Here is a 17,025-nt window from a genome sequence, read left to right as displayed (position 1 = left end):
CTTCCCTGATAATACTTCTTATAAACCAGAGTAATGCAAAATGCTAATATATTAGCATGGAGCCCCTGATGTCATGTTCTACCAGGGACACATGGATGACTTTACCAAAGACACTCACTCTACAGCTCACGACCATTTTTTGTTTCGTCAACCTGCTTTCCACTAAAAGGCAGACATGAATCTACAACACTCGCTGGTCAAAAATCACATTTTTGAAGAAGTTTATTTGCAGAAAAGTTTATTTCTTGCCATAAACTCATTGCAGACATCATGGTAATTTGTACCACACTGATAAAAGTTGTCTTTTAAGGGAGAAAAGCATGAATAATAGCTCTCTAAAAATATGAATTTTGTACATACCGCTGGTTGTTGCCTTAGGAAGATCACAAGCCGAGGGTGTAAAGGCTGCTAATTGGTCAATGTCATGATAAACAAATGAGAATTGATTTGGAGGCAAACTGTAAAGCGTTATGTCCTTTAAGGTAAAAAAAGTGCTGTTTAGGTGCAGTTCATCCCTCACACTGGTCTTAAAACCAACAGTATCTGTCTGTGCTACTACTCCCTTTAAACATTACACTGCCCTGTACCTCATTACATGCCGGCTACAAGTGTCTGTATTATATCTAATAATGCAGCTAAATGTTGACTTGACCTATCTCTCTACTGTACTGCACTTACAGTACTTACTGTTTTATCACATCAAGCCAAAGATGAGGAGTCTCCATTTCAGAGGGTCGGGAAAAGATTATTTTAGATTAGTGGACGTGTAGATTTGAGCAACATTACGATACAGTACATGGAAATGAGGATGGATTGAAATGTTTTTTTTTTTAAGATACCAACAGCCTTGAAACTGAACTCGTTAAGGGCTATTTTTTTGGCGGTAGTTTCTTTGACAATTTTGTTGTGTTGCAGGCATACTCGGTTTCACTCACTTCTGAGTCTTTGCGGTCAATTATGTATTTAATGTGAGTCATGGTGAGATGGGTTTGCCAAATGTTGGACATTGTATTTAAGTGTCAGCCTGAAGAAGCATTCAGTTACTTCCACTGTCAGACATTCAGGTCTGAGGGCAAAAAATAATTTGTCCTTCAGTCGGACGATTAGTTTCAGATCCATCCATCCATCCATCCATGTTTTGCCAGTCTGAGGGCCCTGGAGCAAGCTGGACTTTCAGATTAAAAGCCCTCAAAAAAGCTAACCGGAGCTTGCGGCAGGCTTCATGAGCGCTCAACACTTTGAAAATAAAAAATCTCAATTACTTTTTTTCCTCTACACAGCACACACATTCGTTGAATGACGCCTCAACTCCCTCTCTGCGCACTTCAGCTCATGTAGATCCTGACACTATAACTCCCATTTTAACACCTTTCATTGCTTACACTATACTCTTCATACTCCTTTATACAAAGTTAAGGCAGCATTGCCAAGAAGCTCACCGCCATCTATCAGGCAATGCTGCCATCTATGCAGCAATACATAAAGCAACGGAGTCAAGCTTCCAGCTTTTCAAGCTATGCAGTTTCACTCCATGAATCACTGCAGCTCAGCGTCAGCTTTTCAGCAGCCAGCAATCCCACGGCAGTTTTTTTTTTTCACATTTCATTCTCTAGTTAGTTCATGTTGTTGGCCAAACTGAGCAAAAGGCCGTAGGGAGAAACTAGAGGAAAGGCTGCGTGATAAACAAAATGAGTTCATCCTCTGGGGAGCTGGATTGTGCTGAGTTAAGAGCGAACTGCCCTTTAGATTTGATTTTGACATTTTAGGCTGATGGTGGTGCTAGGGGGGCAGCGGTCATGATGTCAGTACCATCATTAGAATTTCTGGGGACCACGAAAACCAGCCAGTTTTGGTCAGTATTAGTCAATGCTTTGGACTTGAGTAAACAAAATAATTTTGTACCCGTGTGAAAAGCCAACAAGCCAGTTGACATGCGTGTAATGTTTCACTGCTATAAAAGTGTTGATGTCATTAGTTGCTCTGAAAGAAAAGGACAATTGTGCATTGCCAACGCCTACTCAACGCCCATTCTGATCCAAATACTTGCATGGTTGTTAGCTGTTATTCAATATCATTTACAATAAGAAGTTTCTCGTTCAACTGCCAATCAGAATGTTGATATGCCAATGCGGAGGATTAATCAAAGAAAAGATATAGTCTTTCAAATTCTATATTTTCACCAATTTTTAAGGAGATTCTGTATATTTAAATACATTTTTCCTTTTGAAATAATGCAAACTGAGACTATATATCTACCCAATATAAAAACAAAGTGAATGTAATAAAGACAAATGCATTCTACTGTACTCGTTTATATAAATGCGTACTGAAGTTCTCCTCTACAGGCTGCTGTTGTACTCAAATCAAAATTTTTCTTTAGTTAATTTCATTCCAGAAAAACACAGTTCTTGTTTGTTCACTATGGAAGTCTAATGTTTGAGAATGCTCTGTGTTGTGCTGTTGCCGTCCGTGACAAATATACTCCGTGTGACTGTTGTAAATATGTCAAATATTGTGTATTTTCTGTGTATGAGTTTTGTGTATACATGTGTAAATACATTTATCTCCCTTGCACAATCTGTCCTATTTGTCTATGTGTTATGGTGATATTGCATAAATCCACATATCACATCTGTGATGTTTGATATTTCATTTTTATGTGTGGCAAGCGTTTTTTTGTAAAGTGAAATAAAGAATGCAGATGATGGAAAGAGGCTGGATTATTTTGGAGATGTTCATTGACTCAATGTAGCAGGACACTTGCTACGTACAGTTTAATTTTAGATGCAGACTTCTTTTTTATAAATAAAAATGTTATTATTTTAAAGCCACATAGTTAAAGTTTATATCACTAATCCAGTTCCAACAGGCCATTAGACACTTTATTCACTGGCAAAAAAATTCTCAAGGATTGGTCACAAATCCCGAATAGTAGCTGCTCTGGCAACGCAATCTCACGGGAAGGCGTATAAATAGCACGCCAATTTCAGGGACATTTTGCGTGTCACGTCAAGGTATTTTAAGTGTTTTGCATGCCATTTAAAGCTTTAGTGCGTAACTTTTTGATATAAATGAACGTAGGGCTGCACAATATGACCTAAAATCAAAATCACGATTAATTGCGCATTTTACCTCGATAACGATAAATGAAACGATAATTAATCACGTTGTTCTAAATCGTCTTTTCTGAAGCCAAAATGTTTTTTAAGTTGCTCAGTTGATGCATTATGCTTTCCATGCAGCTGACTGGTCCGGGCGAAGTCACGTGGAGAACGTAGGCCTATCAACAGGAATACATTTTAGAAATTATCGTCATGGGAAAAATATGTCGATAACAGCTTTAGAATTTCGATGTCGATAAGTTTGATTAATCGTCCAGCCCCAAATGAACGTCCGTTACATTCGAAACCATTGCTAAATGAGTTGCTACAAAGCTAATTAAGACTCTCAGCTCCACCTAACTCTCTCTGTATTTCTCAGTATGGCTGTGTTCAGAAGATTGTGTCGTCCGGTGACTTTCCCACGCAGAAACTCGAGTGAAGATAATGACCTCTTCTGGAGAGTCCATCATGTTTTTTTAATCCTCCGTGTCCTCCTTGGCTACTAGCAGCTGCGTTGAGGAGGGGTGGGGGTGGTGCGCGGTCACGGAAGGCTTGTATCATGTGGACATGCCGACAGTTTTGTCTATCTCTTTAATATAATTCCTCATGGGGGAGACAGAAACTACGTACTATAGCTTTAACGCACCGTTCTCATTCCCAACTCTTTGGTTTTAAACATGTGGCACGTTAATAAAAAAATAAAAAATACTTGGTTAGGTTCAGGAAAAGATTGTGTTGTGGGTTAAAATGACTGAGTTGGTTACCAAATTAAGTTACGTGAAAAAGTTGACCCATTCATCCACCTCCTCGTCCTCCTGAAGCAGACTTTGTAGCTCTTTATACAACGTCACAACAATATAAGTAAAAAAACACATAAAATGACACACCAAAAGCAAAAAAAAAAAAAGTGTTGTGATAACAAGGCAAATGACTTTAAAAAATTGCTGTGTTATTCATACGCCATTTGGTGGTACCAGGCTGGTTCTGGGGCTTTCGGTCGTATTACATGATCTTCATCAGCAGATAGACTTGTACATGTTCAAATAAATTTGTATTTTGCTTAGTACTTTGGGGAAACAGCATTTAAAAAAAATATACAGTACAATTTCAACACCTAATATGTATATATATATCATGAGATATGATCGAAAGCTCCAGAACAGCTACAACTGCTGTTTCCAGGAGTGAACTTTCACTCTCGACTTTATTTCATATTTATTTAAATATTTTTCTATTACAAAAACATTTACTATATGTTACATTTCAAAAATAACAAAATTGTAAAACAACAAAAGAGCAGGCGCTGTACATGTTGATGCTTTTATGATCATTTTGATGGTTTACAAGTTAACGATAATGTTGTCAGTCATGAAACATGACTGACAACATTATCATGGTGTTTACTCAACATCATTCTGAAACTGTCGATGAGATTTGTAATTGAAAGAAACTAAACAAGCCTGACATTTTCAAACCCCTAATTTAACTTAGAGGAAAAGACGTTGTACACAACCTCTAAAAAAGAGACAGCTGCGTCTGTAAACAACTGGAACATTTCCCAATATCTTTCGTAGACACTGAACAATAAATTAGGGCATGTCACAGTACAGCTGTTCTAATTATTAAATAACTAATCAAAACCTTTGAATCATCGGAAAAACAGCAGGAATACGTTCAACAAGTAAATAAAAGAACGATGAAAAAAAAATACCTACAATCTGTCATTGATAAAGATTACATCCAGCAGTTGCAATTAAAAAAAGTTTCAAGTATTTCCCCTCAGTTATAGCCTGAGTTGTTCTTGACATGATAAAAGAGAGAAATAGCAATTACAAATAGAAATCAGGACGCTTTAAGGAGTAGTTCACACAAAAACTATATACATTGTATATACAGTAGTACTCACCTCTAGATCTCTATGGTCCCAGAAAAAAAATGTCTTCATCAAATGGCTTTCAGGAGAGCAGAGCCCCGAAAAATTCGTACAAAAAAAATGGCAAAAAGAGGTTATAAAGTGAAAAGAAAGAAAGAAAAATTCCGGTGCAGCATTATCCAAGTGTCTTGTATCCATTTGTGGGCTCATGGAAATCCAAACAACTATTTTTGCTGAACTATTGCTAAACAATGCATTTCATTTCATGTCACAGAAAGATAATTCAAAAATGCCTTGTTTAGCAAAAATACAGTAGCTGTGTTTGGATTTCCATGAGCCCACAAATATACCAGACGATTGGATAATGCTGCACAGGAAGGAACGTTTTGTCGGATGTGTAATGACCTGTTATTCCGTCTTTTTTTTTTTTTTTGGGACCATTGGGAGCCTATAGGGAAGTTAGTACTGTAAACTATTTATATTGTTTTTGGGTGAACTATTCCTTTATAGATGCAATGTTTCCCAGCTGGCGGTTGATGTTTTGAAACTTATGGGGACAAAATTAGAAAGTGTATCTTTAAGGCACTGTTATAAAAAAAAAAAAAATAAAAAAAAAAAAGGTGTGGAACCAACACTAGCACATATTGTAATGATTGTTGGACTTTGGACACCGTGGTTTTGATCGACCAAACGGCCGCTCGTTGCTGCAGACACAAATTAACAAACTGTGGAATGTCTTGCGGATTACAAAATAACAACTTTGCTAAAATAAGTTACGCGAAAAGGCCTGAAGGCTTTAAGTTTACCCAGTTTCTCACATTTTGCAACTCAGTCCTTCATATCTTCCATGTTGTGACCAGTAACACTGTAGCTTGAATTTCTGCACCAACTAGTGACATATAGAAAACAAATGAGTAAGGTCTGCTTTGCATTATAACAACGTAAGAAGTAGAAAAAAAAATTGGATGCCTGTTGTTGGTACTTTGAATGTATTCACTTTTTTAGAATAACAAACAAAAGCTTCAAGTCTGTTGCATCTGTAACCACACCCTAAAGTGATGTCACGTTGTAAAGACACACCCCGAAGTACACTTCTACACCACTGTACACAACTGTAACCAATGGAGGTCAGCAAAAACAAGATTTTTTAGTTGCCATCAATTAAAGAAAACTAGAGGTATTGATTACTGTTCCTGAGAGAAGTTGGGTTTTTAACAGTGAATGCAGCTGATAATTAAAATGTCAAGTTGTTGTCAAGAACGGATATACTGCCATGTTTGCAATTTGTATGCCAAATAAGAGAAACTGGAGCAACTGAAAACCCTACTTGACCCATTTGGAATCAATAATCATAAAGGTGGAAAATGCTAATAGTGGCACATTTAAGCAAGGCACTTAACTGCCAGCTCCTGAAACTTCTTGGAAGCAAATAAACTGTCACTCTAGATAATAATTTGGTGCTACGTAAAATGGGTTCAGTCTGTGGAAACTTAAGCTTAAGAGTGTGGAGGTGGTGAGGTTATAGATGGAAACTCTTACCCGTGGTTCTCAATCAACCTGGAGCACTTCCAGGCAGAATTTGAAGAACAGGTTCAGAGTTCATGAAAGAGTATTATTGAGACTGCTGTTGAAGAAATGCCACAAAACCTGCAAATCAACCATCGTTTGATATCCTCGCTGGCCTTTGGAACACTCGAAACAGGATTAAACCCAGTTGAAAAACAGCAAATGTATACAGTATACTGTATGTGCTGATGAAATATGAATATTGTTTTTTTTTATTATTCTTCAAACTTTTTGCAGGCTTTGTGTTTTTGTGATCCACCTTCTGATTCCGTTGTGAACTCTTGCTATAGCTCGTCTGTCACAGTTTGGTTGGCCTCCTTCTGCTCTTTCGGAGAGTACAGTGCGTTGAACTGGGCCTGGTTCTCGCTTATTATCTTCTGGGCATGAGAGCTGATCATAGTCCTCAGACAGTTTAGTCTGACCAGCCCCGTCTGGCCCGCGGACACCACCCAGGTATGGCAGCACATGTTCGGGTTGAAACGCACCTGACGAGAGGAGGAAGATGATTTTACAAAACAGAAGAAGATTTGCTCACACTATCTGCAGCTTACGGAAAAGGATTAGGGCCACATGTGAGAAATGTATTTGAGTTCTGAGATTAAAGTCAGAATTTTTTTTTTTTTTTTAAGATTATTTTTTTGGGGCTTTTCCCTTTATTTTGAAAGTGGCTAGACATCAAAGGGGGAGAGAGATGGGGGATGACACACAGCAAAGGGAAGCAGGTTGGATTCGCACCCTGCGCCGCTGCAGGACTCAGCCAACATGGGGCGAACGCTCTTACTGGGTGAGCTAGAGGACACCCCTAAAGTCAGAATTTTGACTTTATTCTCAGAGAATTTTTAAAATAAAGTTTATTTTTTAAAATAAAGTTTTTAATAAAGTCTTTTTTCTCAGAGTTCTGACTTTAAACTCAGAATTCAATACATTTTTTCACATGTGGCCCTAATCCTCTTCCGTAGCAGCTGGTCACCAGAGGTCAGATCCAATATTTTCAACCTGGTTCGTATTCTCATAATTGTCGAGCTAACTTTGCGCCTGCCACCTTCTGCTATAGAGATTCTGCAAACTAAAAATCTGTTCCCCATCAGAAAGAGCTGCCTGATGGCAAAGTAAAGCTGGGAAAATAGTTTTAATATAGTGTGCACTTAAACTGACACTGATTTTTTTAAGTGGGCCTTTTTTTTAAGTGTAAAATGTGTTTAGCTGCCCCGGTCCACAGCAGTACGTTGCATAGTTTCCGTGTCGGTACTTCGGTCTGCTTCTCTAAACTGGGATGTGCCGACCGCCATCTACTGTACATAACACACTGACTATGGAGAAGTAGCTCATACAACCACACTTCAAAAAATCATAACTATCCCTTAAATAACAATAAAATACAGCCACAGTTTAAAAACGTTTAGCTTTAAGCATTTTAACCGTTTTTCTGTGTGTCAATGTTTACTGTATGTGTATGTATGTATATCTACATCTGTACAGACTGTGAAAACAAATTTCCGAATTGTCATTCGTTCCGGGGAAATACCGGTCAATTACAAAACGAGTTTTCAGTACCCATCTCTACGTAATACACCTACCATAGATAAGTACCTCATATAACCCTGCTATATCCCTTTAAGCCACAAGAACAAGGACAGGTATAACTCTGTGTCATCAGCGTAATGTGTTTGTGGAAGATGTCGCATTGAGCCAACGTGTACAAGCTGAAAAGCAATGGAGTATTGATCCCTGAGGGACTCCACATATCATGTCAGCTTTGCTAGACTACTTTTACTTCTACTTGAGTTGTTGTTATTATAAACTAATAATACTTTTATTCACGTCGTTTTTTTTTTTTTTTGTCCACTCTCGCGTCCTCTGTGAATGACTCAGCTGTAGCTCTCAGCGAGTCAATCATCACTGCCACCTTCTTCCTTTCTTTACTGACGCTCATCTATCCCTCTCTTCATCACTATAAATCCTCCTGTTGTGACTCTTCTTTTATTTATCTTTTTTTTCCCTCTTACTAATCCATTTATCCCCTTCAGACAAAAAGCCAGTCAGAAACCCAGTGGTGTTTTGTTTTGGAGATTGTCCCATAAAGTGCCCGTCCATCATCTCAACCCACAGGGCACGGCGACACCCTCCACTCTGGCCCTCTTAAAATTAAACACATCAAATCCTCAAATGGCTGCTTTTCATTTCCCCCCCTCCCTCCATCCACCGAGGGTGACATTTTTCTCATTTTACACATCATTACATTCAGCCCGCCTTTATATCTGCCCATCAGAGGAGGAGAAAGAACGGGGAGGAGGGAGGAGGCTCTTCTTCCCTCTCTCACCTGCTTTCACTTCCATTCTAGTATTTCTTTCTTGACTCTCCTTCCTTACATTGTGTTGAAGCGGGAGTCTGATGATATCTGCACTCGTGTGTGTGTGTGTGTGTGTGGTCCAAAATTACATCTACTAGCCAAATGCTGCTAAAATATGCAAGTGACTGGTAGATTTGCTTCACTCACCAGCCAAGTGTGTGTGTGTGTGTGTGTGTGTGTGTGTGTGTGGATACCTTGTGTAGTGCAGCTATAGGCAACTCATCCAGGTTCAGCTTTCTCTTCAGCTCAGTGTCTTTCATGTGTTTCCACACAGCTTGCTTCTCGCTTCCTTTGAAGGTCCGCTGGAAGTTCGGAGGACAGGATTATTATGACGGTGACATGTACAGTATATGTGTGAGTTTAAAAAAAGGTTGCCAGGGGGGAAAAAATGATAGCTTAGTCCCCAGCGAGAGAATTTGAACTGTTGTCTGTTAATAATAAAATAAATGAAAAGAAACGCATCCTTATTCATTTGGGTTTTTTCCCCCGCTGTACCGAACTCGCATCGAATAGTGACTCCTAAACCGGGGTATGAACCGTGACTTCTGTGTACCATTACACCCCATATTTGAGATTTTGAGTCTAAATGCAATTTCAACAGCTTTTCACCTGGATAAAAATTAAGATAAAAGAGGAAACATACTGTAAGATAGAGAAAAAAATGACTCAAAATGCCAACAAAAAATAATAATTGTTTCCTAAACCTAGGCTGGATATCAATTGAAATCTTTTTATACTAGACCTGACGATACCCATGTTTTTGCATAAATAACAAAACCTGTTTTTACACAATGGCTTACTCCCCCCTCCCCCCCCAATTTAGCAACCGATCACTGATGCTGGGTATAGTCAGAAGGAAAATAGACTTTAAACCAGAGAGGGCAGTTGAACACTGATTTTTAGCAGAAAGTAAACAAGGCTACAATACTACTATGCTTCTGAAACTACCCACCATATTAAAGTCTGTATGGAGGAGGCAGTATCTCTTCACAGCCTCTTTGTACGTCTGGAACCGCAGAGGGGGACCTTTATCCTTTCTACCGCTTTCTCCACCTCCTCCATTTCTATTATCGTTTTCATTCCCTCCTTCAGATTCAGCATCTTCAGTCTCTCCTCCTTCCTTCTCTTCAACAGCATTACCGTCCTCCACTCCTCCCATCTCTTGATTCTCTTCTTCACTTATATCATGAGCCAGCAGAGTTGTAATGTAGACAGGCTGAAGACACAGTGTGACGGGAACAAGGACTGTTAGCCTGTCTTCAAATCCTTTTAACAAATACAGTAGTGCAACATCTCTGAAAATCATTCGCTAAATTGGAAAATGAAGGTTGTTGGCAGCAACCTAACATCAAATTACGACAAATATGAATAGTAAACTTACAAAACGTCTCTCTAACGTGCGTTTGAGGTATTGAGGAGTGAAGCATATCTGAGGTAACAGGGAGAAGATCACCTCACCAAAGCTGTCTGCTGTCACCACACTGTTCATCCAGTCAGTGTAAGACAAGGACTGCAGTGAAACAGAAAAAAAAGATGATCAGCTTTAAAACATCAGTTATGTCCCTTTGTATGTTTTGTTTGGGACTTTGCTGACAATAGAAATTTGCATACAGAATAATTGTCTAGATTTTTACTAAGAATTACACTGTAACGTACAAAGATTGAAGTCGTACATATTATAAACTGAGTGAGATTTATAAGCTGTTTTTGAAGATGTATGTCTTCAGTAGGAACCAGTGGGCTTGGGTCTAAGTGCCACAGACAAAGCAGGGAAGTCAGAAAAGTATTGAGAGGAGCTAATGCACACAAAGCTAGTTAGTTTTGGTATTTTCATGGGAGATTTGACAATAAGAAAAATACAGAATAATGCCAGCCTTATCATTTTATGGTCTGGGCCAAAACTGGCTAAGGTGTTCTGGTCCCATGTACATTTATAAACTACCTTATGCAGGGGTGTAGCACAAATTCTGGGCCCTGTAAAAAGGCATTCTTTATGGGCCCCTCCCTGCATCCACAGCTATTCATTCTAGCATATTTTTGGGCCCTCCTCACACGAGGGCCCTGGGTACTTCGTCCCATTCCCACCCCCCCCAGTCCGACACCCCTGACCTTATGGTCTAAAGTGTGTGTTATGAATCTATCTTGTGCTCCATAGCTGATTTACAGGACGTCAATGGCGATGAAGATTACAGCACACTCACCCACACAGTGCCTGTCCGAGGAATTGTGAAGATGGCGCGCATGTTATGGTCAAAGTAATGCACTCCCTGTGAAGCATACCTAAATAAAAAAAGGAATCATGGTATGACACATTACAGATGTCCTTCTATAGCAGTTACTCTGTGGACGTTATGACAGGGAAAAACAGAGAAGGTGTCTCACGGTGCATAGGCGTTCTCCTGGGCCAAAAGGATGCCAGGTGCATTCAGCGGCCAATAGATCTCATTGGTCAGATAGCGTTTCTGCACAGTGATGGGATCATGGAGCCTCCTCAGATCCCATGTCTTCACATAGCGGTCTTCTCCGGCTGTCACCAACAGGTATCTGGGAGAAAAAGAGAAAGAGCTTGTTGTCGGTGTCCATTTTATATTGAAGACATGTTAGTAGTTGGCCGACCTAAACAACATTTCAAAAATCCAATATTGGTATCTGGGAGTTAACATTTTTAAAAAGGTACAGTATGTCTCAAATGAGTTGACCTATGTTATATCTCTATTTCTTTTCCATCTCTCAGCGAAGGCGGTCGCTTTTTTTCTCCCTCTCCCTCCCAGGCCTACCCTGCTTGCTATCTTGTCTTGTGTTGTCTGTTGTTAACTTTTTAGAGACTCTCCCTGCAAGGCTCTACAAATACCTAAAAATCATGGAATTGATTAACTGGTCTCTCAACGCAATTGACACTGTATTCTCGAGGAGGAGCACTGGTTCGGGTGAGCCAGCATGTCCTGACGGGACGTTTGCTGAGGGGTATACGATGGACGGCTGGGAGAAATGGCGTGTCGTGTGTCTCTCTGCTCTTTCCGTGGAGGACGTTGAGGATATCTACCTATTTGGAACCCTGATAACTGGAATGTTGCTGATTGGAGGATGCTTCGCTCTGGTTTATCGAAAAATTGGAAAGACTTTGGTAGCTGTCCAAAGCCCAAGGAAGCTGCCTGGCCTGACTGAAGCTGTCGAAAAAGCGATCAGTTCGCAAACTGGAACTATTAATCGCGTGATGGAAAACAACATGGTAATGACCCGCGGCTTGGATACCATCATGAGGAAGGTCATGGATTTGGAAAGAAAAATTGACCAGTTGAACAGTTGAACAATATAATGTATGTCTAAATTAGAACAGCCATTCGTGTAGACAAAACAAATTTAATCTTTCGGCTCCCTTATCCTGAACGGCCTTGCCAAGGCCGTTTCTTGGAACAAACAGTCACACTGTTGGGGCTCTGCAAGCGAGACTCTCTTGGTTCCTCCCCCGTCTTCCCCACTGCCTGCTGATTGTCGTATCGGTTCTGGACTGTTCAAGGGTGTCACCACAGCAACGTGCTGTGTTATCGCTATAACATTCTGCGGACTGGGACACTAGTGGGACTGCCGGGCTGTGCGTTTCTCAGCAGGCCAAACTCCCCCAACCTACCCCCTCCCCAGTCCCACGCCTTCGCCGCTAAATGTGCAACTGTACATTTATGTTATGTTATGTTATGTTCAGCAGTGCAAATGTACTGCTTGTGTGCTATGTGCTGAGGTGTTTTTTCCTGTTCCCACACTGTTCTTATCTTTATGAGGATAGTCTGAGAGTTGCTTTTTTTTCCCTCTCCTCTCCTTCATGTCATGCTGTATCTGTCCCTGCTATGTTATGTTATGTATGTGATTATTATTATTATTCAGTCAACTAATAAGCAAAATACCAGTGCAACAGTGCAAATATACTGTTTGCGTGCTTTAAATGTGCTCCTGCGAGAGTTGTGTTGAATGTTTTGGATGTAAAGCGCTTTGAGCTGCACTCTGTGTATGAAAGGCGCTATACAAATAAAGCTATGATGATGATGATGATATATTTTGTTGAGCTGTGTGCTTACATTATCCCAAATGTTTCCAACAATGTTCAAACCTGGAGAAATCTCTCTTCTTTTTTTAAGATTATTTTTGGGCATTTTAGGCCTTTATTTATAGGACAGCTGAAGACATGAAAGGGGAGAGAGAGAGAGAGGGGGAACGACAGCAATGGGCCGCAGGTCGGAGTCAAACACGTGGCCGCCGCGTCGAGGAGTAAACCTCTATATATGGGCGCGCGCTCCACCAGGCGAGCTACTCAGGCGCCCGAAATCTCTCATTTTATTAAAAGGTAACGTTTTGCTACATTCAAAACATATCTTCTATCTTCTTTTGTACATGAATTCCTTGTTGTTTATCGGCTGGTATACAGTATACGTCGATACACAATATATCTGGGATGAGCAAATATATCGGCTCAACTGAATATGTGAATTTACTTGTAATGCAAGGCAGAACTGGAATGCATCATTCCCCTTACATTGATCGAATCTGACAGTGGTGTCTTCCATAAAACAAATGAAGACAGAGCAATCAATACAGACACATTTCATTGCAACAAAAATTGAATGTGGAGAGAAAAGGTGACAAACTGTTCGGGCAAGAAAAAGAGAAGAAAAGTAGAAGTGGAACAGAGAGAGAGAGAGAGAGAGAGAGAGAGAGAGAGGGGACGTTATATCTCTTTCAACATGGCTGTGTAATTAAAAAGCAGTGATCCAGACAAGATATGTCCTCTCGAGTGTCTGCCAGGAGGGAGACTTTCTCTGGAGGATTAATCTTCGTATTCACCTACGTGGTTCGACTTTAGGTTAATACCTTCTATATCTGCCTATACAGAAAATCCACTTAAATGTGGGAAGCACAAACACAGCAAATGATAAATAATGGAGAGAAGAACATAGTTCTTCTACAAGAACATTCATCAAATTAGTCTCAGATCTGCCCAGAGATGAACATTAGTTACCTAGAGAGTATATAAGCTTCAGGCATGCAATATGAATACAAAGCTATACGTGTTTGAGTCAGGACTGTTTAGGAGGGGGCCAAATGGGCCCATTAGTACTTCTTTGTAACTGCTCCATCCAAGGGAGCCAATAAACAATAATGTAAAAGCAGTGCAAGTGCTACAAAATATGTGTCAATTCATATTCTTTGAAATACATGAATAAAATGAGAATTTTACAAATTCAAAAATCATCTGGAGGAAAAATGAGAAGTGTCCCCTTACATCAGGACTTGACAAATACAGTAATTGAATCAGAACTTTACTTGAAAGTTCATCTGTATATAGAAAATCTGACCAAATCTACTGTAGTTCATATTTAGAGGTAATATCTCCATTAGTGGGGTAGGCTAACTAAAAATAGTTTTCCGGTATTGGTAAAAATGACAGAGTGCTAGTAAGTTACGTTAAAGCTGAATATCAGATATGATCTAAACTGATCCTGCTGGCAGCTCTCAGCTTTGAATGTCCGGAGATAATATAACAAATATTACAGAGATCTACTAAGTGGGCAGGCCCTTCTTTGTGGAGTTTGCATATTGTATTCTCCCTGTGTTAGCGTGGCATTTCTCCGGGTTTTAGGCTTCCTCCCGCAGTCCAAAGACATGCAGTTTAGGTTAATTGTTGACTCTAAATTGCCCGTCGACGTGAATGGTTGTCTGTCTCCCTGTGTCAGCCCTGTAATAGTCTGCCGACCTGTCCAGGGTGTACCCCGCGTTTCGCCCAATGTCAGCTGGGATCGGCTCCAGCCCTGCCGCGACCCAGAACGGGATAAGCACTACAGATGATGGATGGATGTACTTAAAAGTACAACTGAGGGTTACTTTTATCTGACTAGACAGACTCGTCACAAACAAGAAATCCTCACTAACTTTTTAATGCACGCCATCACAGCCAACAGATTAAATTTGTAGTTTGACTAACTCACAAAATAAACGGTGATGGAGCTGATACAATCTAAAAATGAGAGGCCTGCTAACAGCATTGATGCCCTCGGTTTTATGGGGGACAATTGGGGACGGAAAAGTTGTAATGAAGGGACATTTTAGGTTTTAAAAGGGGTCATTGTTGCAATGGAGTGCTCTGGCTCAAACCCTGTTGAACTAATGCATACGATTAAAACTGATGTAGGCGAGCATCAGCAGAGTTTAAAGGCTGATGCTGACATCTCATATTTTGAGCCGATGGTCAATACGCATTTAAATAGTTTTTCTCAAAAGTAGTTTTTCAGCATTTCTCCTAGAATTGTGATCTCAGCATGTTTCTAATAACTGACTTACATCACATTACACCAAAAGCCAAATGATAATATTTTTTTAGGTGGGTTGTCACCACCTTAAAAGATGATAATGCAGATTTTTTTTCTTACCGCAAATGTTACAGACTACAATGTTACAGACTACATACAATACTACAGGGGGAAAACTCCCTAATATCAGAGGTAGATGACACTCTGAGTGGCCAATATCAGATTTTTTAATAAAAAGCCAATATTGGCCCGGGGTATTGCTTTAGCCCTTGTACTGACTTGCACAGTGTATCAGTGAATCCTTGTAGCAGACATAGGTGATGTAAATGACCTCCTCATCTACACATACATCAGCTGAGTAATGGAGCGGAGAAAAACTTAAGAGGGATGAAACTGTCTTTTCGAAGGTTTTAGTGAACTGTTGAGCTATGACCTTTTATCCCACACTGAATATTGGCCAGTCAGTGTTCACCATAGTCAGTCATACACATGTAGAATTTAGGACGTACTCGCATCTAGAGAATTGAACAAGAAGTTTATCAAGTTTCCCCCCTTGTAGTTTGGGCTGTATTCTCTGAAGGAGTTATTCCTAGCAGGAAGTTATTTAGAGAAGATCTTACTCGAGGCCATCTAAGCTCAGAAAGGCTGCAGGTTAGAGTTGGTGTTGACTACCAGAGAGATAAGTGAGGTCACCTTATGTGAATGGTGCCAGCTTAAAAAGTACGTGGCTGCATGTCTGGCCTTGTACCCTACATTTTGAATTAGTGCCTGAATACAATGGTCCAAGGGTATGTCTGCAAAACCTAAGCACAGTTTTCAGCTTTCAAGATTTATTGTGCTACCTTTCGCTGCAAGTACCTGAGCTGCCTTTTACCCCCCCCCCCCCCCCAAACCACACACCTTATAATTGGCTGTGAATAAAACTGCCAAACTCAAGTAGATGGAGGAAATAAATGACAAAGATAAACAAGCAAACTGAAAATTCATTCTCCCTTCCGTGTTCCTTCCCAAGGCTTTCCATGATTTCCATGAGTGTGGGTTAAAAAAAATAAAATAAAATAAACTTGATTTGCCCACTTGTGTGAACAACCACCATAACCACTTGGGTGTGCTTGTGAATTCAAATCTATTTGAGGCTGCTGTAAGGCTTGCAGGCTAAGGCTTTCTTACAAATATATGCTGCTAATCCATTTTAAAAAACCCATTAACTTCTAACAGATTGACATGGTCAAATAACATTATACACATTTTATACACTTGTCATTACTCTTATAAGCATGCAATATCCATCAATCCAAATTCTATATCAAGGAGTGACAAGCTGAGTAGTTGCAAGATAAATGATCCTGATGTCACAATATTTTATCTGCAGACTGAGTAAAGCTTGTAGCTCAGGGGTCATCAACTACATTTTTCCAAGGGCCAGAATTTCTCTAAGCAGACACTCTGGGGGCCGGACTTTCAAATAAAGAAAATAAAATGTATTTATACCTAATAACGCCTATTCTTTTTTGATATTTTCACTTTCTTACTAAATCAATGCTATATTCTTTACATGTATTAGTGTGTGCAAACTCCTAAAAAACATGGAACCTCCATAATGATAACTGGCTCTTTAACTAGAAAATAATCTCAGATTAGGAGGCAGTTTATTGAGGAGTGATGGTTAAAGTCTGTGATTACAGAAACGTTTTTTGTAGTATGCAGTGTTCTGATTGGTGGAAAACGCTTGCAGAAATAAAAGACTGTTGTCAGGTAAAAATGTCACTGTCGTGGAGCTCGCGCGAACTGTAGTTCCAGTGAGACAACCTGTAGGGGGACCGAAGAGGGAAAGGTTAC

General features: G+C 39.9%; 1 protein-coding gene across 2 annotated transcripts in view; it reads right to left on the bottom strand.

Moving 5' to 3' along the window:
* Positions 1–4,407: 4,407 nt before the first annotated feature.
* Positions 4,408–17,025, bottom strand: part of gtf3c2 (general transcription factor IIIC, polypeptide 2, beta) — a 34,028-nt gene continuing 21,410 nt past the window's right edge. For both annotated transcript variants that reach the window (XM_035995458.1, XM_035995459.1), the window contains exons 15-20: positions 11,273–11,434; positions 11,092–11,170; positions 10,272–10,400; positions 9,843–10,106; positions 9,085–9,192; positions 4,408–7,025 (exon numbers count right to left, since the gene is read on the bottom strand). In XM_035995458.1, coding sequence (XP_035851351.1) covers positions 6,825–7,025; positions 9,085–9,192; positions 9,843–10,106; positions 10,272–10,400; positions 11,092–11,170; positions 11,273–11,434 — 943 coding nt within the window. In that variant the 3' untranslated portion in view covers positions 4,408–6,824. The remainder of the gene's footprint in view (positions 7,026–9,084; positions 9,193–9,842; positions 10,107–10,271; positions 10,401–11,091; positions 11,171–11,272; positions 11,435–17,025) is intronic.

This window comes from Sander lucioperca, chromosome 19 (assembly GCF_008315115.2).
Source record: "Sander lucioperca isolate FBNREF2018 chromosome 19, SLUC_FBN_1.2, whole genome shotgun sequence".
NCBI lineage: Eukaryota > Metazoa > Chordata > Actinopteri > Perciformes > Percidae > Sander > Sander lucioperca.
Note: the sequence above shows the minus strand (reverse complement) of the source record. Positions and strands in the feature narration are given on the sequence as shown.